General features: G+C 42.3%; 1 protein-coding gene across 3 annotated transcripts; it reads left to right on the forward strand.

Moving 5' to 3' along the window:
- The first annotated feature begins 1,953 nt into the window (after positions 1 to 1,953).
- ccdc28b (coiled-coil domain containing 28B) lies at positions 1,954 to 20,679 on the forward strand. 3 transcript variants are annotated; one of them, XM_043719671.2, is made up of 6 exons: positions 1,963 to 2,138; positions 9,947 to 10,179; positions 12,113 to 12,279; positions 15,066 to 15,220; positions 18,908 to 18,930; positions 20,077 to 20,679. In XM_043719671.2, exons 2-6 carry the CDS (start codon positions 10,019 to 10,021, stop codon positions 20,144 to 20,146), a joined length of 576 nt encoding a protein of 191 aa, XP_043575606.1. In that variant the 5' UTR covers positions 1,963 to 2,138; positions 9,947 to 10,018; the 3' UTR covers positions 20,147 to 20,679. The 3 variants fall into 3 exon arrangements, with proteins under 3 accessions (XP_043575607.2, XP_087832772.1, XP_043575606.1); XM_043719672.2 differs by lacking the exon at positions 20,077 to 20,679 and having other exon boundaries at positions 1,954 to 2,138; positions 9,975 to 10,179; positions 18,908 to 20,036; XM_087976646.1 differs by lacking the exon at positions 20,077 to 20,679 and having other exon boundaries at positions 1,955 to 2,138; positions 18,908 to 20,035.
- The last annotated feature ends 2,436 nt before the right edge of the window (positions 20,680 to 23,115 follow it).

The raw sequence follows: 23,115 nt of genomic DNA on the forward strand, positions 1-23,115 counted from the left end.
ACTGCATCAACAAATACATAGACCTAGACCCAATTTACTAGCCACTACAACGAATAACCAGAACTGGCATCTGGAAGCAGCAGGAATGGAACTAAACAAATTTTGTAAGACACAGTACAGCAGCGCTTCACAGGAGGCTCCAAAGCACTGGAGCTGTCACATACACAGGGGATAAAATGTCTGCAAATCAACTTCCCAGCTTGGTGAGCGTACCCACAACCACGGCAACCGGCACCCGAGCTAGAAATCTTTATGTAAACCTTGACCATCCCTGATCATCTAAATGGAGATTAATTTTCTCTTTCATTATTTTCTCCAATAATTTATTTATTTTTAATGACTCATGGAAAGTGAATATTGCTGGCTATGCCAGCATTTATTGTCCATCCCTAGTTGCCCTTGGGAAGGTGATGATGAGCTGCCTTCTTGAACAGCTGCAGTCCATGCACTGTAGGTAGACCCACAATGTCCTTAGGGAGAGAATTCCGGGATTTTGACCCAGTGACAGTGAAGGAACGGTGATATGTATCCACATCAAAATGGAGAGTGATTGGATGGGAATGTGGACATGGTGGTGTTCCCATCTGTGGCCAGATGGAACTTTTACGTGAAAGTGGTCATGGGTTTGGAAGGTGCTGTCTAAGGATCTTTTGGTGAGTTTCTGCAGTGCATCTTGAAGATATCTCCCTACAGAATTCACACAGAATCTCCCTGATTCATATAGAATGGAAACAGACCTTTTGGCCCAACTTGTTCATTCTGACCAGGATTCATGGACTGAACCAGGCCCATTTGCCTAGATTTGGCTCATATTCCTTTAAACTTTTCCTATCCATGTGCCTGTCCAAATGTTTTTTAAATGTTATAATTGTACCAACCTCTACCACTTCCTCTGGCAGCTCACTCCATATGTACACTACCCTCTGCATTGAGTATAGGAGTTGGGAAGCCATGTTGCAGCTGTACAGGACATTGGTTAGGTCACTTTTGGAATACTGTATGCAATTCTGTACTCCTTGTAAGGGGCAATTTTTTCACGCAGAGGGTGGTGAATGTATGGAATGAGCTACCAGAGGAAGTGGTGGAGGCTAGTACAATTACAACATTTAAAGGGCATCTGGATGGATATATGATTGGAAGGCTTAGAGAGACATGGGCCAAGTGCTGGCAAATGGGACTAGATTAATTTAGAATGTCTGGTCGGCATGGGCAAGTTGGATTGAAGGATCAGATTCCATGCTGTCCACCTCTATGACTTAGAAATATATTGCTAAGTTAAAAATCACACAACAATAGGTTGTAATCCAACAGGTTTAATTGGAAGCACACTAGCTTTCGGAACATCACTCCTTCTTTAAGCTCAATCCTAACACAGAATTTACAGTGCAAAAATTTACAGTGTGATGTAACTGAAATTATACATTGAAGAATTGATTGTCTGTTGAGTCTTTCATCTGTTAGAATACCATGATAGTTTCACTTCTTTCATGTGTAAATCACAAAACCTTTTTTTAAAAAGTTGCATTCTCAGGTTAGCTGTTAACAATAGTGATAGCTAGTTGAAGGTTTTGGATTAGTGGTCCTGGAAGAGCACAGCAGTTCAGGCAGCATCAGAGATTTTACTGCTCCTTGGATGCTGCCTGAACTGCTGTGCTCTTCCAGCACCAATGCAGTCATTGTTTTTACCTATATGTTGAAGGTGTTAGCCCCCTGTGTTCTCTGTTCGTGTCATGATGTTTAGATTGATTCTAATCTAAAAAGTGAGATAACGGAGTTTTACATTGCTGTTCTTTTAGTGTGACTGGGTCAAAATCCTGGAACTTGCTCCCTAACAAGACTGTGGGGGTCCCTACACCAGAGAAGTGTAGCAGTTTAAAAAGGGGCTCATTCGCAATAACCCACCAACATCCCTCAGGAGCAAATAGTGACGTAGCTAGCGCCGCCCACATCCCGTCGCAGAATGAAACATTGATACTGTTTCCTGTGATGATAATTTTTGTTACTTGTGAAAGATACTTTGTCTTGGTGCGTTTTGCTGCTCCCACAGGTTTCCATTTAACAATCTGAAGGTTCCAACTCGTTGAAGCCGGGAATTTCACGGACAGCCTGGAGCAGGATTGACAAAGGAAGCTTTCCAGGTAAAGCGGGGACTTGGGCAGCCTCATCCCAATCCAGCCCCGGGAGGAAGGGCTGGGCTCGGGGCTCGGGGCTCGGCCTCAGACTCAGACTCAGAGGGCCACGCCAATTGGGTTGTTCATGTTTGCAACAAAACGGAATAAATGTAACGAGATGACGCACCAAACCGGCGCAGTAAGAAGTTTCCGTTTTGGTGGAGCTGACCCCGAGTTGCCAAACGGCTAGGTCTGCCTTTGGAGCAGCGCGGTGACCGGGCACGGACGGCCAACTCTGGCGGGGCGGGATGGGGTTTAGTTCATGGTATTTGTATATTTCGAACGTATTTGACAAATGTCTGCTTTGAAAGTCTAAAAGCATTATCTGAAATTAACAATCAAACAATCAATTTAAAATTTCAGTGAAGGCATTTTGAAACCCCCAAGTAGTTGCAACCCCAGACTGTGCAGTTACTCCCCCTGGTCGGGGTCTGGGGGTGAGAGGCTGGGACTGTGCCTGGGAGTGAGGAACAGGAACCGTGGGTGAGAGGCTGGGTCTGGGAGTGAGAGTTGAGTGTGTTGCTGGAAAAGCACAGCAGGTCAGACAGCATCGGAGGAGCAGGAAAATCATGCTGCCTGGCCTGCTGTGCTTTTCCAGCAACACACTCTCAACTCTGATCTCCAGCATCTGCAGACCTCACTGCCTCCTCTAGGATTGGTTACCTATGGGGGGAAAAAAAGCGAGATTCCTGGGATCACTTCCACACAGCTTTGCTCTGGTTTTCACAAGAATGTAGCCTTATTGCATTTTACAGTTCTGTAATGTTACAACCGATTTATGGCTTTTCTGAAATGTCAAAAAGATATGCAGACACTTTACAAGGTTGTAACAGGACAGAAGGAGGCCATTTGGCATACTTAGTATGTGCTGCTCTCTGAAGGACCGATTTACTGTCTTCCAGTGTTCGACCTTCTCCCATAACATGACACGTTCTTAAATTTCTGAAAATAAACCAAATCTTTTTGAAAGCCCCAATTGCACCTGCCTTCATCCCACTTTAAGAGAGTACATTCCAGATCCCAATCACTAGGATATGGAAGATATAGACTGTAGGGAAATAGATGGTGACTTCTTGGAAAAATATCCAGATTACAGAGGAGGAAGTGCTGGATGTCTTGAAACGGTTAAAGGTGGATAAATTCCCAGGACCTGATCAGGTGTACCCGAGAACTCTGTGGGAAGCTAGAGAAGTGATTGCTGGGCCTCTTACTGAGATATTTGTATCATCGATAGTCACAGGTGAGGTGCCAGAAGACTGGAGGTTGGCAAATGTGGTGCCACTGTTTAAGAACGGCGGTAAAGACAAGCCAGGGAATGATAGACCGGTGACCCTGACCTTGGTGGTGGGCAGGTTGTTGGACGGAATCCTGAGGGACATGATGTATATGTATTTGGAAAGGCAAGGACTGATTAGGGATAGTCAACATGGCTTTGTACATGGAAAATCATGTCTCTCAAACTTGATTGAGTTTTTTTTTTGAAGAAGTAACAAAGAAGATTGATGAGGGGGCAGAGCAGTAGATGTGATCTATATGGACTTCAGTAAGGCGTTCGACAAGGTTCCCCATGGGAGACTGATTAGCAAGGTTAGATCTCATGGAATACTGGGAGAACTAGCCATTTGGATACAGAACTGGCTCAAAGGTAGAAGTCAGAGGGTGGTGGTGGAGGGTTGTTTTTCAGACTGGAGGCCTGTGACAGTGGAGTGCCACAAGGATTGGTGCTGGGTCCTCTACTTTTTGACATTTACATAAATGATTTGGATGTGAGCATAAGAGGTACAGTTAGTAAGTTTGCAGATGACACCAAAATTGGAGGTGTAGTGGACAGCGAAGAAGGTTACCTCAGATTACAACAGGATCTTGACCAGATGGGCCAATGGGCTGAGAAGTGGCAGATGGAGTTTAATTCAGATAAATGCGAGGTGCTGCATTTTGGGAAAGCAAATCTTAGCAGGACTTATACACTTAATGGTAAGGTCCTAGGGAGTGTCGCTGAATAAAGAGACCTTGGAGTGCAGGCTCATAGCTCCTTGAAAGTGGAGTCACAGGTAGATAGGATAGTGAAGAAGGCATTTGGTATGCTTTCTTTAATTGGTCAGAGTATTGAGTACAGGAGTTGGGAGGTCATGTTGCAGCTGTACAGGACATTGGTTAGGCCACTGTTGGAATATTGCGTGCAATTCTGGTCTTCCTATCAGAAAGATGTTGTGAAACTTGAAAGGGTTCAGAAAAGATTTACAAGGATGTTGCCAGGTTGGAGGATCTGAGCTACAGGGAGAGGCTGAACAGGCTGGGACTGTTTTCCCTGGAGCATTGGAGGCTGAGGGGTGACCTTATAGAGGTTTACAAAATTATGAGGGGCATGGATAGGATAAATAGACAAAGTCTTTTTCCTGCGGTCGGGGTGTCCAGAACTAGAGGGCATAGGTTTAGGGTGAGAGGGAAAGATATAACAGAGACCTAAGGGGCAACATTTTCACACAGAGGGCAGTACGTGTATGGAATGAGCTGCCAGAGGATGTGGTGGAAGCTGGTATAATTGCAACATTTAAGAGGCATTTGGATGGGTATATGAATAGGAAGGGTTTGGAGGGATATGGGCTGGGTGCTGGCAGGTGGGACTAGATTGGGTTGGGATATCTGGTCGGTATGGACGGATTGGACCGAACGGTCTGTTTCCATGCAATACATTTCTATGACTGTATGACTCTATGATTTGCTATATAATAGTCCTTTATTATCTGCACTGTCCAAATCTCTCAAGAATGGGAGTATCTTAATTTTCACCTCCAAACAAAATAGACTCTGTTTCTTCAGTCTATCTCTGCAACTTGAAATTCCTCATTCTGTAACAATTGTTCAAGAATATTGTCTGCACATTGTATTCGCATTCATTCCAGAACTGGACACCATATTGTGTTGATGCTGAACGAATGTCCACATTAATTCAACCGAACCTCCTTGATTTCATAACCTATGCCCTGTAAATAAAGCCCAGGATGCTGTATGGTTTATTAACCGCTCTGTCAGTCAGACCTGCCATCTTCAGGTGATTTATCCACGTAATCACCCAGGACTTTTTACTCTTGCACCCTTTTTAGAATTATGCCCTTTCTTTTATATTGTCTTTGCATTTTCATCCGGCTTACGTGATTTGTTTCACACTTTTCTGCATTAAATTTAACCTCTTACTTGCTCAACGATTCTACTGACTTGTTCATGCACCTTTGAAGTTCTCCACTATTCTCCTCCCAATGCTTCCAAGTTACATATCATGTGTAAATTTGAAGGTGAATTAATCACCTGGACCAGATGGACTATACCACAGGGTTTTAAGGGAGATAGTGGAGGCATTAGTGGTGATCTTTCAGGAATCACTAGAATCAGGGAGGCTCCCAAGGAACTGGAAAATCGCTAACATGACACCTCTGTTTAAAGAGGGAGTAGGGCAAAAGTTGTAAATTACAGATCAATTAGCCTAACCTCAGTGATGGGTAAGGTCCTGGAATCCATTGTGAAGGATGAGATTTCTGAATACTTGCAAGTATATGGTAAAATAGGGCAAAATCAAAATGATTTCATTAAGGGGAGGTCATGACTGACAAGTCTGCTAGAATTCTTTGAGGAAGAAATGAGCAGGTTAGACCAAGGAGAGGCAATGGATGTTTTCTACCTGGATTTAAAGAAGGCTTTTGACAAGGTGATGTATAGGAGGTTCCTGAGTAAGATAAGGGCCCATGGTGTCAGAGGCAAGGTGCTAGCATGGATAGAAGCCTGGCTGTCTGGTAGAAAGCAGAGAGTGGGGATGAAAGGGTCTTTCTCAGGGTGGCAGCCTGTGGAACACAAGTGGTGTTCCAAAAGGCTCAGTGTTGGGATCACATCTTTTCACTTTATACATAAACAATCTAGATGAAGGAACCAAAGGTGAAGATATGGACCCCTTCAAAGGGGCGTCTTGGTTCAAGATCGGTTAAAAGAATCACTAGGAGTACGGTCTGTTTAAAGCAAGGTTACCAGTTTAATAAATTAAGGCAGTCTGGCGCAGTTTTGTCCAACAACACAGGGGTTAAAAGCTTATGTGTTCCGTGGACAAATGGCGCAATTAGATTTGAAAATTACACATTATTTATATTTTTTTTTAAGAGACAGCACAGCCTTAATTACAAGAAAAGACCAATCAATGTAATAAAATGAAATGATTTACAGCAGGTTAATCCAATGACATTTCCTGGGAAAGGGTTCTTACTTACAAGTCCAATCAACTGTAATGTGGTGACATGATTGACAGTAGACTAATCCAATGATATTTCCTGAGAAACAAATTGTTTGATGCACAAAATCATCCCATGCTTGCTAGTTCAAGGTTAGTTCAAATACCAAATCACTGTCTTCTGATTCATATTATGAAAACTCCATTGTTTTCTCTTATCTCTAAATGCAAGTAACTCAGCAAAGCATCAGTTCAAGTTCAGTGTCAAAAGAAACTAGAGCCATTTTGTTATGTTATTTTAAATTGAAGTGCCATTTTGTGGTTAATAAAAATCTACATATACTTATTGCTTCCGACAACAGTCTTAATTCAAATTTTAGATCCTCAAGGGCATTTTGGCTAATTCTGCAGATGATACAAAGTTAGGTAGAGGGACAGGTAGCATTGAGGAGGCGGGGAGGCTGCAGAAGGGTTTCCGCAGGTTAGGAGAGTAGGCAAAGAAGTGGTGGATGGATAACAATGTGGGAAAATGTAAGGTCATGCACTTGGTCGGAAGAATAGAGGCATGATGAGAGAAATTCTCTAATGGGAGAAAATTCAAAATCTGAAGTGTAAAGAGATTTGGGATTTCTAGTCCAGGATTCTCAAAGTAAACATGCAGGTTGAGTCAGTAGTTATGAAGGCATTTACTTTGAGAGAACTTGAATAAAAAAGCATGGATTTACTTCTGAGGCTCTAAAAGGCTCTGGTCAGACCACATTTGGAGTATTGTGTGCAGTTTTGGGCCCAATATCTCAGGAATGTTATACTGGCCCTGGAGTGTGTTCAGAGGAGGTTCACGAGAATGGTCCCAAGAATGAAAAGCTTAACATATGAGGAACGTTTGAGGTCTCTAGGTCTATACTCAGTGGAGTTTAGAAGGATGAGGGGGGATCTATTTTAAACATACAGAATACTGAATGGCCTGGAGAGGGTAGATGATGGGAAGGTGCCTTCATTGGGAGGACAGATCCGAGGGCATAGCCTTAGAATAAAGGGAAAACCTTTAGAATGATGATAAGGAGAAACTTCTTTGGCCAGAGAGTGGTGAATCTATGGAAGTCATTGCCACAGAAGGCTGTGGAGGCCAGGTCATTGAGTATCTTAAGACTGAGTCATAGAGATGTACAGCATGGAAACAGACCCTTCGGTCCAATCCGTCCATGCCGACCAGATATCCCAACCCAAACTAGTCCCACCTGCCAGCAGCCAGCCCATATTCCTCCAAATCCTTCCTATTCATATACCCATCCAAATGCCTCTTAAATGTTGCAATTGTACCAGCTTCCACCACATCCTCTGGCAGCTCATTCCATACACGTACCACCCTCTGTGTGAAAATGTTGCCCCTTAGGTCTCTTTTATATCTTTCCCCTCTCACCCTAAACCTATGCCCTCTACTTCTGGAATGCCCGACCCCAGGGAAAAGACTTTGCCTATTTACCCTATCCATGCCCCTCATAATTTTGTAAACCTCTATAAGGTCACCCTCAGCCTCCGACGCTCCAGGGAAAACAGCCCCAGCCTATTCGGCCTCTCCCTGTAGCTCAGATCCTCCAACCCTGGCAACATCCTTGTAAATCTTTTCTGAACCCTTTCAAATTTCACAACATCTTTCTGATAGGAAGGAGACCAGAATTGCACCCAATATTCCAACAGTGGCCTAGCCAATGTCCTGTACAGCTGCAACATGACCTCCCAACTCCTGTACTCAATACTCTGACCAATAAAGGAAAGCATACCAAACACCTTCTTCACTATCCTATCTACCTGCGACTCCACTTTCAAGGAGCTATGAACCTGCACTCCAAGGTCTCTTTGTTCAGCAACACTCCCTAGGACCTTACCATTAAGTGTATAAGTCCTGCTAAGATTTGCTTTCCCAAAATGCAGCACCTCGCATTTATCTGAATTAAACTCCATCTGCCACTTCTCAGCCCATTGGCTCATCTGGTCCAGATCCTGTTGTAATCTCAGGTAACCCCCTTCGCTGTCCATTACACCGGTTCTTGAGTATCAAGGGAATCAAGAGCTAAGGGGAGAATGTGGGAGAATGGAGTTGAGAAACGTATCAGCCATGATTGAATGGAGGAGTAGACTCGATGGGCTGAATAGCCTAATTTCTGCTGCTGTGTCTTATGGTCTTAAGGGATATGACGTTCAACAAAAAATGGAAGTTAAAAGTGAAAGTGGAGAGGTAGCGCTGTTAATCATGGATCGCATTTTCAAGAGATTAGCATGTGGAATTGATTTGGGTTGAGTTGAGGAATAATAGGAGAAATAAAACACTAATGGGAGTGGTTTACAGCACCCCCCTCCCCCATAACTGTAATGTAGGACAAAGTATACAAAAAATATTGAGTACTTATGATGAAGGGATTCTAATAATTATGGATGCCTTTAATCTACATGTGAACTGAGAAAATCAGATTGACAGTAGTAGTTTTTAATAGAATACTGTCAACATAGCTTCTGAAGCAGCTCATTGTAGAACTAACAGTTTCTATTAGACTTGATATTGAATAATGTGACAGGATTAATTAATGACCTCTCAGTTAAGGCAATCCTAGTCAGTAGTGACCACAATATGATTCAATTTTACATCTAATTTCAAAGGGAGAAGACTGGGACAATAACCAATATATTAAACCTAACTAAGGACAACAGTGTTGGTATTAAAGCTGATCTCGTTGATCTGAACCAGCATACTAGGTTGGGGATAGGTGAATAAAAACTTAGTTGCAGATAATTATGGGGATATCTCAGAATACTCAGAATAGGTATATTCTCACTGAAAATAAAAATTCTAAAGGGAAGACCCAAGATTCATGGTAATTGTAGTGATTGTAACAATGTCAATCGGCTGAACCATGTACAATATGAGTTCCCTGATTGGGGCTATTAATCTGGTCCAATCTAGGAGCCCTGATGCAGATAAAAAGGGGAGTATCAGATATACTGACTGACACTCTAAAGAGGCAGTACAAAAGTCAAGGAATTCCGGCCTCTGTGGAGTTATTTCAGTAATCAATAAAGTTAGGCAAAATGTCAAACTTAAGCAAAATGTGAATAACTACACAAAGATGAGAGGCAGATCAGATGATTAGTAGTGTTTAAAAAATATAAAGAAGAAATTAGATTATGAACGGATCCAGGTATTTAGAAAGGAAATGAGGGAGTAAAGTAAGTGTTGGTCCTCTGGAGAGAAAGAATGGGGAGCTAATATAGAAAATATAGTAATGGTGTCTGAAGTGAACAAATATTTTGCTTCGCCATCACTGTGGAGGATACACAAATTATTGTAGTAATTTTGTTAGAAAATAGTGACCACAAGAAGATCTTTTATTTTCTACAATTGGTGTTTCTGTATGAGACATTTCCGGATTGGAGAGGTTACAATGTATTAACTTTTCATACAAATTTTATAATAAATATGTTATCCTTTCAAGTATTCTTCACAAAATAAATTAAATATATAATGAATGCAATAATGATAAAATAATTAAATTTTCTGTGGCTTAAGCTATAAAAAGATGAATATGATGAACTAGCCCACTTCAGGTTTGATCTGACACCAACTGTGGAACAACTGAGAATGGAAGAGAAGAGAAAGAAAAGAAGCCCAAAGGTCACTTTAAATCAGCAGCCTCCACTAGGTAACCCCAAGAAATCTTCAGTGCCAACCAGTAAGAGTGCAACATTCACCTCTGCTTTACCTCAGCCTCCTTCACCAAAACTTAGATCAAAGTTGAAAAGGTTGGTATCAAACGAGTTCATATAATTTCCAATTCCATTGACATTTCCATTGTAAAGTGATGTTTCTGTCTATAATCTAGTACTGATTGATTATTTTAGATATTATTTGCTGATCTGTCACCAGGAATGAGTCTTTACAGTACAAGCAATTAAGCTTGATGTAGTGACCTATTTTATGAAGAAACTCCATTGATGATGGGTATTTTAGCATTATCTTTAATGAAATAGACAATCATGGAACCCTTAAGCCTGTTCTGCGATTCATTTTGATTATGGCTGATCATTGAACTCAATACCCTAATTCCACCTTTAGCCACAAAATCTGTATCTACCTCCATCTTGAAGACACATAATGTATTGGCCTCAGCCACTTTCTGTAGCAGTGAATTCTACAGGCTCACAACAGTCAGAGTGAAGAAATTTCTCCTCCTCTCAGTCATAGAGTCATGGAGATATACAGCACGGAAACAGACCCGTTGGTCCAATTCATCCATGCCGACCAGATATCCTAAATAAATCTAGACCCATTTGCCAGCATTTGACCCATATCCCTCTAAACCATTCCTATTCATATACCCATTCAGATGCCTTTTAAATATTGTATTTGCACCAGCTTCCACCACTTGCTCTGTCCATACATGCACCACCCTCTGCGTGAAAAAGTTGCCCCTCTGGTTTTGGACTCCCCAACCCAGGGAAAAGACTTTGTCTATTTATCCAATCCATGCCCCTCCCGATTTTATAAACCTCTATAAGGTCACCCCTCAGCCTCCGAAGCTCCAGGGAAAACAGCCTCAACCTATTCGGCCTCCCCCCTATAGCTCAAACCCTCCAACCCTGATCAACGTCCTTGTAAATCTTTTCTGAACCCTTTGAAGTTTCACAACATTCTTCCTATAGCAGGGAGACCAGAATTGTATGAAATATTCCAACAGTGGCCTAACCAATGTCCTGTATAGCTCCAACATGACCTCTCAACTCCTCTACTCAATGCACTGAAACTGTCAGCAAAGGCAGCAGCTATGCAGGTTACTGCTGAGTCAGACAGCAGTGTATGTTTCTTTCTCTGTTTGAATCACTGCCCATGTGGTCATTGCCCTTTGTCTGTCTTCGTCCTTTTTTTAAAGTGCCGTTGTTTTGATCTTTTTTAGCCCCAAAGTTTCAAAACAATGCAACAGCTTATAAAACTGTAATGACTGCTCCTAGAATTCAATGAAATCAGTGCCAACACTGTCCTAAAAGGTTTACCCCCTATCTTTAAACTGTGTCCCCTGGTTCTGGTCTCTCCCACCATCTGGAATGTCCTTCCTGCATCTAGTCCTGCTAGAATTTTATAGGTTATTTTGAGATTCCCCCACTCTACTAAATTCTGGTAAATACAATCTGAACTGACTCAGTCTCCTCATACAATCAGTCGTGGTATCCAGGAATCAATTTCGTAAATCTTCGCTGCATTCCCTCTATAGCAGGAACATCTTTTCTCAGATAAGGTTACCAAAACTGCATACAACATTTCAGGTGTGGCTATACCCTTTGTAACTGCAGCAAGTTTCTGTACTCAGATATTTCACTATGAAGACCAGCATACAGTTTGCCTTCATTACTGCTGGCTGCACCCGCATGATTACTTTGAGAGACTGGTGCATAAGGACATCAGGTCTTGTTGCACACTCCCCTCTTTCAATTTACAGCTATTCAAATAATAATCTCCCTTCCTACTTTTGCAACCAACATGGATAACCTTACTTTTATCCACAACACACTGCATCTGACATTCTTTTGCCTACTCAGCCTGTCACAAACAACTACACTGAAACATTCTAAGAATTTTTTTTAAAAAGCCAATATCATTTCATGAGCATGAAATAGTTGATATTATGAGTAAAATGATCTTTTAAAATTTACAATTAATTTTTTTAAATTTCCATTTGAGCCGAACAAATAAAGATAAAGTGAAACCACCGCAGCAAACTGGAAAGATGACAAAACCAGCTCCAATTCAACATTCATTCCTGACGGATGTTTCTGATGTGAGAGAGATGGAGTGTGGCTTGTTGAATTTGCTGAATGATTTCCACTCTGGGAAGTTACAGGCATTTGGTGAGTTCTTTGAATGAAGGAAATGTGACATCCAAATGTAATAAGTAATGTAGTCAATTCACATGATTATTAAAATACATATGCGGATGGTGAAAGTAACATTGTGAATATCTTGAAACCTGGCAACTGAAATATTGTGGCTTAACTTGCATTAGGAAGTCTGCAATGATTTTTCACCAGTACTGCACTGACATTGTGAACAGCACTTTCTTTCATGAACATGAAGCCTATGTTTCCCAACTTGGCAATATTTTCTGCAGGTCTGTCACATTGTTGAAGGAGCATGAGATGCTAACTAATCATTGGGCTGTCTGGACATTTTTAAAGTAAATAGATACGTGCCCCAATTTTTCATTCCAGTTTTAACCCAGATCCTCTCGATTATTATTTGCACTTAGTACTACCATAGCCTCGATAACAATGTCTGTCTCTTTTCCTTATCTTTGCCGCTGCTCATACGTTGTTCATACTTTTGCTAGTTTTAGACTCAGGGTTTCTTTAACATCTTGTTTACTGTCTTCCTCTCTATCCCCCCCCCCCCCCCACCTTCTATAAAATGTAAATTTGATCACTAATCATGTGTACTTGCACACTTATTAACTTGCTTTCCTCCAATACCTTCAATTTTCAATCCTGGTTTCGTTATTTCGTTCCCTATTGTTTGAGCAGACTTGATTGGCCAAGTAACCTCCTCCTTCTATTCCTACTGATTCCGATTTTTTTCTAAGGTCTTGCTCCCTGTGTCTCCCAGTCAATTTTGGTCTGATGTGCTCCTGCCTGATATATGTATTTTTTCCCTGTACAAGATTGATGGTGAATTGCTCAGCTTGACTCTGTGATTCTCTCCTGAAACATTCTATCCCCCTGAAACTTTTAAAACAGAATTAATAACATTTTTTAATTGAGCTTTTTGGTCACCTCTCTTCATTTTCCCACTGTGTTTGACAACTCATCCTTTTATGTTTTCTCTTCCATGTACCCTGAAACATTTTCTACATTAAAACCTTGTGTAACTGCAAATTATTGACACCTTTTCTTTCTGTCACAGTTTTTCTAAGTTTTCTGTGCCTCCTCTCTTGAAATCAGTAAAGACTTGATACAGGTTTTCCCAGGCACCAGAGCTTCGTGTGCCTTATCCAAGAGACTGCTATTCAAAATTGTCCTTGGACCTGATGGGTACTGTGAGTACTGCAGATGCTGGAAATCAGAGTCGAGATTAGAGTGGTGCTAGAAAAGCACAGCAGGTCAGGCAGCATCCGGGGAGCAGGAAAATCGACGTTTTGGGCAAAAGCTCTTCATGGGCTTTTGCCCGAAACGTTGCTTTTCCTGCTCCTTGGATGCTGCCTGATCTGCTCTGCTTTTCCAGCACCATTTCTAATCTAGACTTGGATCAGATGGACCAATGGACTGAGGAGTGGCAGATAGAGTTTAATTTAGATAAATGTAAAGTGCTGCATTTTGGAAAGGCAAATCAGGGTAGGACTTATACACTTAATGGTAAAGTTCTGGAGAGTTTGCTGAACAAAGTGATCTTGGAGTGCGGGTTCAGAGTTACTTGAAAGTGGAGTCGCAGGTTGATAGGATAGTGAAGAAGGCATTTGGTATGCTTGCCTTTATTGGTCAGAGCATTGAGTATAGGAGTTGCAGCTGTACATTGATTTGGCCACTTTTGGAATATTGTGTGCAATTCTGTCCTCCCTGCTATTGGAAGGATTTTGTAAAACTTGAAAGGATGTTGCCAGGATTGGAGGATCTGAGCTAGAGGAAGAGGCTGAACAGACTGAGGCTATTTTACCTGGAGCATCGGAGGCTGGAGGAATGACCTTATAGAGGTTGATAAAATCATAAGGGATACGGATAGGGTAAATAGACAAGGTCTTTCTCCCAGGGTGGGGGAGTCCAAAACCAGAGGGCATAAGTTTAGGGTGAGAGGTGAAAACTTTAAAAGGGACCTAAGGGGCAACCTTTTCATGCAGAGGGTGGTGCGTATACGTAATGAGCTGCCAGAGGAAGTGATGGAGGGTGGTACAATTAGAACATTTAAAAGGCATCTGGATGGGTATATGAAATAGGAAGGGTTTAGAGGGCTATGGATCAAATGCTGGCAAATGGGATTAGATTTATTTAGGATATCTAGTTGGCATAGATGTGTTGGACTGAAGAGTCTGTTTTTATGTGGTACAGCTCTGTGACAGTGAGTACTGCCAAACTGTTTCCCTGTAGGCATCATGGATTGGATAATCCTGTCTCCATATGGGATTACTGGATTCTATTAAGACAAGAAAACTCGATGAGCATGTTTCTTTCCTCATTTCATAAAAGTGTTGAATCTATTTGTTGTATAACTGTTGTTTGGCTGTGAGGATCTTAACAATTGATGGACAATTGCTTTGGGGAACTATTTTTTGTCTTAAATTTATTTTAAAACAAATCAATTTTTTTCAAAAGTAATGTATGCTTTTTGTAAAAAAAAAAACAATATTCTGAAACATATGGGTAATATGTTTTATCCGTATAGTATTCTCTGAATGTGGCAGCACAAAGTATTTTAACCATCGTGTTTAGTGCTAATGAGCTCGGTAAATTGTGTTCCAGTTCAGAAGCAATTTGTTGCCATGGCAACTGGAAGTCAAAGTTGAAATAACTTTAACCATTTAACGGTTGTTACTGAAGTTTAACAAAGTTGAAGTTCATTGGTCTCAGAAGCAAATTTAATCAGGAGTATGAGCTGCTGCAGTTTAATGAATTTCTTTTTCTCAATTGTGAAAATGCTACATTTTCTTTAGGAAAAGAGTGCTCTTTTGAACAGATGGAGCATGTGAGAGAGATGCAAGAAAAAATGGCTCGTTTACATTTTAGCCTTGACAGTCATGTGGAAGAGCTATCTGCAGACAAGAAAAAAAATGCATCTGACAGGAATCTCGAACAGCTTCTGACAAATGTGAGTTTAAGAAAATTTTAATTGGTGTCTAATGAGAGGGTTTGTTGTGAAGTTCTTTGCAAATTGAAAACATTTAGACATAACGTTGAGATGATTAAAACATGTCAGAGAAATATTAGTTCAATTAGATTGACATGAAGTCAGTTTTAGATTCTAGAGAAAGAAACATACAACTTCAATTTTTGGGGCTTATGGTGCATGTCAGTGTCCTTATCTCTGAATTACAATGCCCTTATTCAAGTCCTGCCTGCTCCAATGTGTGTAATAACATTTCTGAATGGGTAGACTAGAAAATATTTACAATTTTATTCCCTGGCTTTATAACTTACCAAACCTTCAAAAATATGTGATATGAGCACTTTTGTTTTCCATTGAAATAGAACATCTCAGTTTTGTAACTAAAGTCAGAATCTTATCACTGATCTATCTTGTGCATAAAAAGCCATGAAACATGTGGTAACACTTGTACAATCAGAAAGAAGGTTTGATGTTCAAGGATTTGAACACAGTAATTTAGGCTGACACTGTATTGCAGGAATGATGGAGTATTGCACTTTCAGAAGTGCAATCTGCTGTCTGTTTAGAAGATGAGCAGGTCTGTTATCTCTGTTGTTCTAACCTACACTTATCACTTAATCAACATCAGCAAAGCACATTACCTTATTATTATTTTCCTGCTCTGTTTTCGTTTGTTAGAACATAGAACATAGAAGAATACAGCGCAGTACAGGCCCTTCGGCCCTCGATGTTGCGCCGATCCAAGCCCACCTAATCTACACTAGCCCACTATCCTCCATATGCCTATCCAATGCCCGCTTAAATGCCCATAATGAGGGAGAGTCCACCACTGCTACTGGCAGGGCATTCCATGAACTCACGACTCGCTGAGTAAAGAACCTACCCCTAATATCTGTCCTATACCTACCCCCCCTTAATTTAAAGCTATGCCCCCTTGTAATAGCTGACTCCATACGTGGAAAAAGATTCTCACTGTCGACTCTATCTAAACCCCTAATCATCTTGTACACCTCTATCAAGTCACCCCTAAACCTTCTTTTCTCCAATGAAAACAACCCCAAGTGCCTCAGCCTTTCCTCGTACGATCATTCTACCATACCAGGCAACATCCTGGTAAACCTCCTCTGCACCCGTTCCAGTGCCTCCACATCCTCCCTATAGTATGGCGACCAAAACTGCACACAATACTCCAGATGTGGCCGCACCAGAGTCTTATACAACTGCAACATGACCTCAGTACCCCGGAACTCAATTCCTCTACCAATAAAAGCCAGTACGCCATATGCCGCCTTCACCTCACTATTTACCTGGGTGGCAACTTTCAAAGATCTGTGTACATGGACACCAAGATCCCTCTGCTCATCCACACTACCAAGTATTCGACCATTAGCCCAGTACCCCATCTTTTTGTTACTCTTACCAAAGTGAATCACCTCACACTTAGCTACATTGAACTCCATTTGCCACCTTTCTGCCCAGTTCTGCAGCTTATCTATATCTCGCTGTAACCTGCCACATCCTTCCTCACTGTCTACAACTCCTCCGACTTTCGTATCATCCGCAAACTTGCTCACCCAACCTTCTAACCCCTCCTCCAGGTCATTTATAAAAATGACAAACAGCAATGGTCCCAAAACAGATCCTTGCGGAACACCGCTAGTGACGGCACTCCAAGATGAACCTTTGCCATCAACTACGGCCCTCTGTCTTCTTCCAGCCAGCCAACTCCTAATCCAAACCTCCAACTCACCCTCAATGCCATACCTCCGTATTTTTTGCAGTAGTCTACCATGGGGAACCTTATCAAACGCCTTACTAAAATCCATATACACCACATCTACCGCTTTCCCCTCGTCCACCTCCTTAGTCACCTTCTCAAAGAATTAAATAAGGTTTGTGAGGCACGACGTGCCCTTCACAAAACCATGCTGACTATCCTTGATCACATTATTCCTATCCAGATGTTCATAAATCCTATCCCTTACAATTCTCTCTAAGATTTTGCCCACAACAGAAGTGAGACTCACCGGCCTATAGTTACAAGGGTTATCCCTACTCCCCTTCTTGAACAAGGGAACCACATTTGCTAGCCTCCAATCTTCTGGCACTACTCCTGTAGACAACGAGGACATAAAAATCAAGGCCAATGGCTCTGCAATCTCCTCCCTTGCTTCCAAGAGAATCCTAGGATAAATGCCATCAGGCCCAGGGGACTTATCTATTTTCACCCTTTCCAGAATTTCCAACACCTCTTCTCTACATACCTCAAAGCCATCCATTCTACTTAATTGTGACTCAGTATTCACATCAACGACAATGTCCTGTTCCTGATTGAATACTTTTCATCAGTATTCATTCAGTGTCTCCCCAATCTCTTCAGCCTCCACACGCAACTTCCCACTACTATCCTTGACTGGACCTATTCCTACCCTAGTCATTCTTTTATTCCTGACATACCTATAGAAAGCTTTAGGGTTTTCCCTAATCCTACCAACTAAGGACCTTTCATGTCCCCTCCTTGCTGCTCTTAGCTCTCTCTTCAGGTCCTTCCTGGCTACCTTATAACTCTCAATCGCCCCAATTGAACCTTCACGCCTCATCTTTACATAGGCCGCCCTCTTCCATTTAACAAGGGATTCCAATTCCTTATTAAACCACGGCTCCCTCGCACGACCCTTTCCTCCCTGCGTGACGGGTACATACTTATCAAGGACACTCGATAGTTGCTCCTTGAACAAGCTCCACATATCAATTACGCCCTTGCCTTGAAGATTACTTTACACATCAGTTGTAAACAATCATAGAATCAATTGATTAAATGATTTTTTTTATTATTAAGTTCACAATTTACTATAAGAACTCAGGTACCAAGCTTTACCTATTTAGCTGGACTACAGCGGAGTGATTGTTCTAAAATTCTGGATTAGTGGTGCTGGAAGAGCACAGCAATTCAGGCAGCATCCGAGGACAGGCAAAATCGATGTTTCGGGCAAAAGCCCTGGGCTTTTGCCCGAAACGTCGATTTTGCCTGTCCTCGGATGCTGCCTGAATTGCTGTGCTCTTCCAGCACCACTAATCCAGAATCTGGTTTCCAGCATCTGCAGTCATTGTTTTTACCTGATTGTTCTAAAACACATGCCAATCCAACCTTTGACTTCTACATTCCATTCATTTAAAGATCACGAAGAACTGATGCAGAAAGGACCAGTTTAGATTTGGAGAAATATATATCTCCTCCTATAGTGGTTAGGATTCAGCACATTCATAACAAAGCCACAATTCATTTCCTGGTCAGTGAATAACTCTTTCAAGCTTTCCTGGTGGTCTCATGGATTGGGTTTGGCATGGTCACCGCTGTGATCTGGGTTTGATTCTTGGTCAAGGAATAACTTTCTTGAAAGGGCTATTGTGGCACCATGGTAGTATCCCTACTTCTGGGCCAATCCTAGATGCCCTGTGGGTGTATTAATAACAGCAAATTAATTAAATTAATTGAGTTGTTTAAAATTGTTTTAGAAGTGAATTGATAACTTTTGTGAAGTGTGGTCAAAATTCTCCATGACACATTAATTTGTTAATTTGGTATCGGTATCTAATGACATTTTATATTGTGGATCTAGATATGTTATCTGATTGTGTTAACCTTTATTATTTTTCACTATCTTACAGCTGGAAGAGCTTAGTACTTCAATGTATCCTTTTCAAATGATTCTTGTCACTAATTATTTACAGCACATTGACAAACTATTGCCTTTGCTGTTATGTTACAATCAGCTGGCTGTTCATTTGAGTTCCAGCACTTCCTGATTTTCAGTGGATAAAAGTTGACTTGAATGGAAGTGCAAATAGATCTGTGGGGAGTGGAAGGGGAGAGACATTAAAGGGCCTGCTGGAACGCAACTACGGTGTTATAGGAGAACTACCTGTATGAAGCTCTCTAGCCCAACATCTGAATCATTAATAAAGAAAGCAAATAGTTGAACTCTCAAAATCAACCTGTAAGACTCAATTCCTGATGAAGGGCTTATGTCCAAAACGTCGACTCTCCTGCTCCACAGTTGCTGCCTAACCTGCTGTGCTTTTCTAGTACCACCCTTTTCAACTCTGACTTTCCAGCATCTACAGTCCTCACTTTCTCTCAATTCTACTAACTGCTCATTATCCCTACTCTCTGCCTTATGCAGTTCAGCAAATTTGCCTCCGAGGTCAATGATTCATTCTTAATTCAATGACCTGCATCTGCTCGGTCAACACAGTTCAACAAACATTTACTCTATCCACTACCGATGCTCAGTAGCAGCAGTGTGTACCTTCTATAAGATGCACTGCAGAAATTCACCAAATATTCTTAGACAGTACCTTCCAAACTGACAGCCATTTCCATCTAGAAGGACATGGGCAGCAGATACTTGGAACACCACCTTCTGCAAGTTCCCCTCCAAGTCACTCACCGTCCTGACTTGGAAATATATTGCCATTCCTTTACTGTTGCTGGTTCAGAATCCTGGAATTCCCTCCCTTAAGGGCATTGTGGGTCAACCCACAGCATGCGAACTGCAGTGGTTCAAGAAGGCAACTCACCATCACCTCTCAATGGCAACTAGGGACAGGCATCAAATGCCAAGACAGCAACACCCATGTTGCGCAAGTGAACTTTTAAAAAAAAAAAAATCATGAACCAACTAGAGATCTCATGATCTGTATGGCTCACTGTTGTAAAAAGCAGTATATTCACCTATTAAGCTATTTGGGGAACTTGCTTAAGGGACTTTTAAACTATGAATAGGGATATTAGATTTTTATATGTGAAGAAGAAATGATCCTTAGCAGAAATTCAGACAAAAGCTACACTTAGCAGAAAATCAAGAACTGCCAAAAAACCAAGAGCCGAAACCACATACTTTATAGAAACTGTGGTCAATGAGACTGGTGCGAATCTTGGATGAAGCGAAAATGAATTGCACTCCTCATACTTGTCATGTTTACACTGAAAGTGGGAAACAGACATTATACTAGCTGTTAATAGGGAGCATTGTCAATTCTATCTCCTTCTTCTTTCATCTCTTTCTGTTCACTACAGTACAGTTGCACACTGGGTTAACTACCTTAGTGGTCATTACTCATGTCAGCCTTGATAGTCATTTTGAACATATTTTTGATTTGATTTATTATTATATGTATCTAGATACTGTGGAAAGTCATGTTTTGCGTGCTATACAGGCAGATCATACCATACAAAGTGCATAAGGTTAGCAGAACAGAGTGCAGAATACAGTGTTACAGCCGCAGAGAAGGTGCAGAGAGATCAGAATTAACATTTGAGGTCCATTCAAAAGTGTGATAACAGCGGGGAGGAAGCTGTTCTTGAATCTGTTTGTATGTGCATACAAACTTTTATATCTTCTGCTCAATGGAAGAGAATATAACCAAGCTGGAAGGGGTCTTTGGTTTTGTTGGTTGCTTTCCTGAGGCAATAGGAAGTATGCCATTCAATTGTAAAGGAAGGAATCACAACCGAATTCAAGTCATATCTTGTTCCCACTTGACTACATGCGAGAATATTGGACAATTTAATAGTGGCCGCAGTATTGCATGATTTTTGCAAAATTTTAATCTACTGGTGCTGAAGCCAATCAATACCATCCCAGGTGAAATTGGGTTTATCTCCATAAACAACGGCTAGAATTTTCAACTTACTTTCTCAGTGTAGTTCAGTTGCACACTGGATACATTTGTAGAAACATCTGGGAACTTAGTTTGTTTCTGTGGCTGGGGTACAAATGTATTGTTTGATTGGCACAGGAAAAACAATTTTATGAACATCAGTTTTAAAAATGCAATTATTATTTTCCCTGGTACCGAGGGTTTACTTTTAATATCATTTGTGCTGTTTGTACAAGGACACATTTTTTAGTTCAGGAAGTGCAGTTCGCAGTTTTAGCTGTCATTGCAAGAAATTCGTTTGAAGTGTGTCTACTTTAATGCCGGTAGCATCTGGAATAAGTTGGGTGAACTTGCAGCATGGATTGGTACCTGGGATTTCAATGTTGTGGCCATTTCTGAGACATGGATAGAGCAGGGACAGGAATGGTTATTGTAGGTTCTGAGATTTAGATGTTTCAGTGAGAACAGAGAAGATGGTAAAAGGCTGGGGGTGGTGGTGGTGGTATTGTTAATCAAGAGCAGTATTACAGTGGCAGAAAGGACAGTTGAGGACTTGTCTACTGAGGTAGTATGGGCTGAGGTTAGAAACAGGAAAGGAGAGATCACCCTGTTGGGAGTTTTCTATAGGCGTCTGAATAGTTCCAGAGACGTAGAGAAAAGGATTGCAAAGATGATTCTGGATAGAAGTGAGAGTAACAGGGTAGTTGTTATGGGCGTTTTAACTTTCCAAATATTGACTGCGAATACTTCTTTACTTTAGATGGATCAGTTTTTGTTCAATGTGTGCAGGAGGCTTTCCTGACACAGTATGCATACAGTTGAAACTTTATTGCTGGAACAGCACAGCAGGTCAGGCAGCATCCAGGGAACAGGAGATTCGACGTTTCGGGCACAGGCCCTTCTTCAGGAATGAGCAGAGAGTGTTCAGCAGGAGAAGATAAAAGGTAGGGAGGAGGGACTTGGAGGAGGGGAGTTGGAAATGTGATAGGTGGAAAGAGGTCAAGGTGAGGGTGATAGGTCGGAGTAGGGTGGAGGCGGAGAGGTCAAGAAGAAGACTGCAGGTCAGGAAGGCGGTGCCGGGCTGGAAGGATCCGGCTGAGACAGGGTGGGGGGAGGGGGGATGAAGAAACTGGTGAAGTCCAAGTTCATCCCCTGCGGTTGGAGGGTTCCCAGTCGGAAGATAAGACGCTCCTCCTCCGACCGTCGGGTTGTTGTGGTTTGGCGGTGGATGAGTCCAATGACCTGCATATCCTCGGTGGAGTGGGAGGGGGAGTTGAAATGCTGTGCCACAGGTTGGTTGGGTTGGTTCGTCCGGGTGGCCCAGAGGTGCTCTCTGAATCGCTCCGCAAGTAGGCGGCCTGTCTCCCCAATATAGAGGAGGCCACACCGGCTGCAGCGGATGCAGTAGATGATGTGGGTGGAGGTGCAGGTGAATCTGTGGCGGATATGGAAGTTTCCCTTGGGGCCTTGGAGAGAAGTGAGGGGGGAGGTGTGGGCGCAAGTGTTGCACCTCCTGCGGTTGCAAGGGAAGGTGCCGGGAGTGGTGGTTGGGTCGGTGGGGGGTGTGGATCTGACAAGGGAGTCGCGGAGGGAGTGGTCTCTACGGAAAGCTGATAGGGGAGGGGAGGGAAATATATCCTTGGTACTGGGGTCTGTTTGGAGGTGGCGGAAGTGACGGCGGATGATGCGCTGTACATGGAGATTGGTGGGGTGGTAGGTGAGGACCAGTGGGGTTCTGTCCTGGTGGCGGTTGGAGGGGCGGGGCTCAAGGGCGGAGGAGCGGGAAGTGGAGGAGATGCGGTGGAGGGCACCGTCGACCACGTCGGGGGGGAAATTGCGGTCCTTGAAGAAGGAGGCCATCTGTGTTGTACGTATTTTGAACTGGTCCTCCTGGGAGCAGATGCGGCGGAGACGAAGGAATTGGGAGAATGGGATGGCGTTTTTACAGGGGGCAGGATGGGAGGAGGTGTAGTCCAGGTAGCTGTGGGAGTCGGTAGGTTTGTAGTAGATGTCCGTGTTGATTCGGTCGCCTGAGATAGAAACAGAAAGGTCTAGGAAGGGGAGGGAGGAGTCCGAGACTGTCCAGGTGAATTTGAGGTCGGGGTGGAAGGTGTTGGTGTAGTGGATGAACTGTTCAACCTCCTCGTGGGAGCACGAGGTAGCGCCGATACAGTCATCAATGTAGCGAAGAAAAAGATGGGGGGTGGGGCCAG

The sequence above is a fragment of the Chiloscyllium plagiosum genome, unplaced genomic scaffold, assembly GCF_037043375.1.
Source record: "Chiloscyllium plagiosum isolate Xiang-an unplaced genomic scaffold, Cpla_swu_hap1 HiC_scaffold_30, whole genome shotgun sequence".
Taxonomy (NCBI): Eukaryota; Metazoa; Chordata; class Chondrichthyes; order Orectolobiformes; family Hemiscylliidae; genus Chiloscyllium; species Chiloscyllium plagiosum.

What these genes read in the sequence shown, in the direction of transcription:
- ccdc28b (XM_043719672.2), top strand. Translation starts at nt 10,019, where the DNA reads ATGGAAGAGAAGAGAAAGAAAAGAAGCCCAAAGGTCACTTTAAATCAG. An exon ending in CTTAGATCAAAGTTGAAAAG is followed by an intron (nt 10,180 to 12,112) that starts GTTGGTATCAAA and finishes TTTCCATTTGAG; the next exon opens with CCGAACAAATAAAGATAAAG. An exon ending in TCGAACAGCTTCTGACAAAT is followed by an intron (nt 15,221 to 18,907) that starts GTGAGTTTAAGA and finishes ACTATCTTACAG; the next exon opens with CTGGAAGAGCTTAGTACTTC.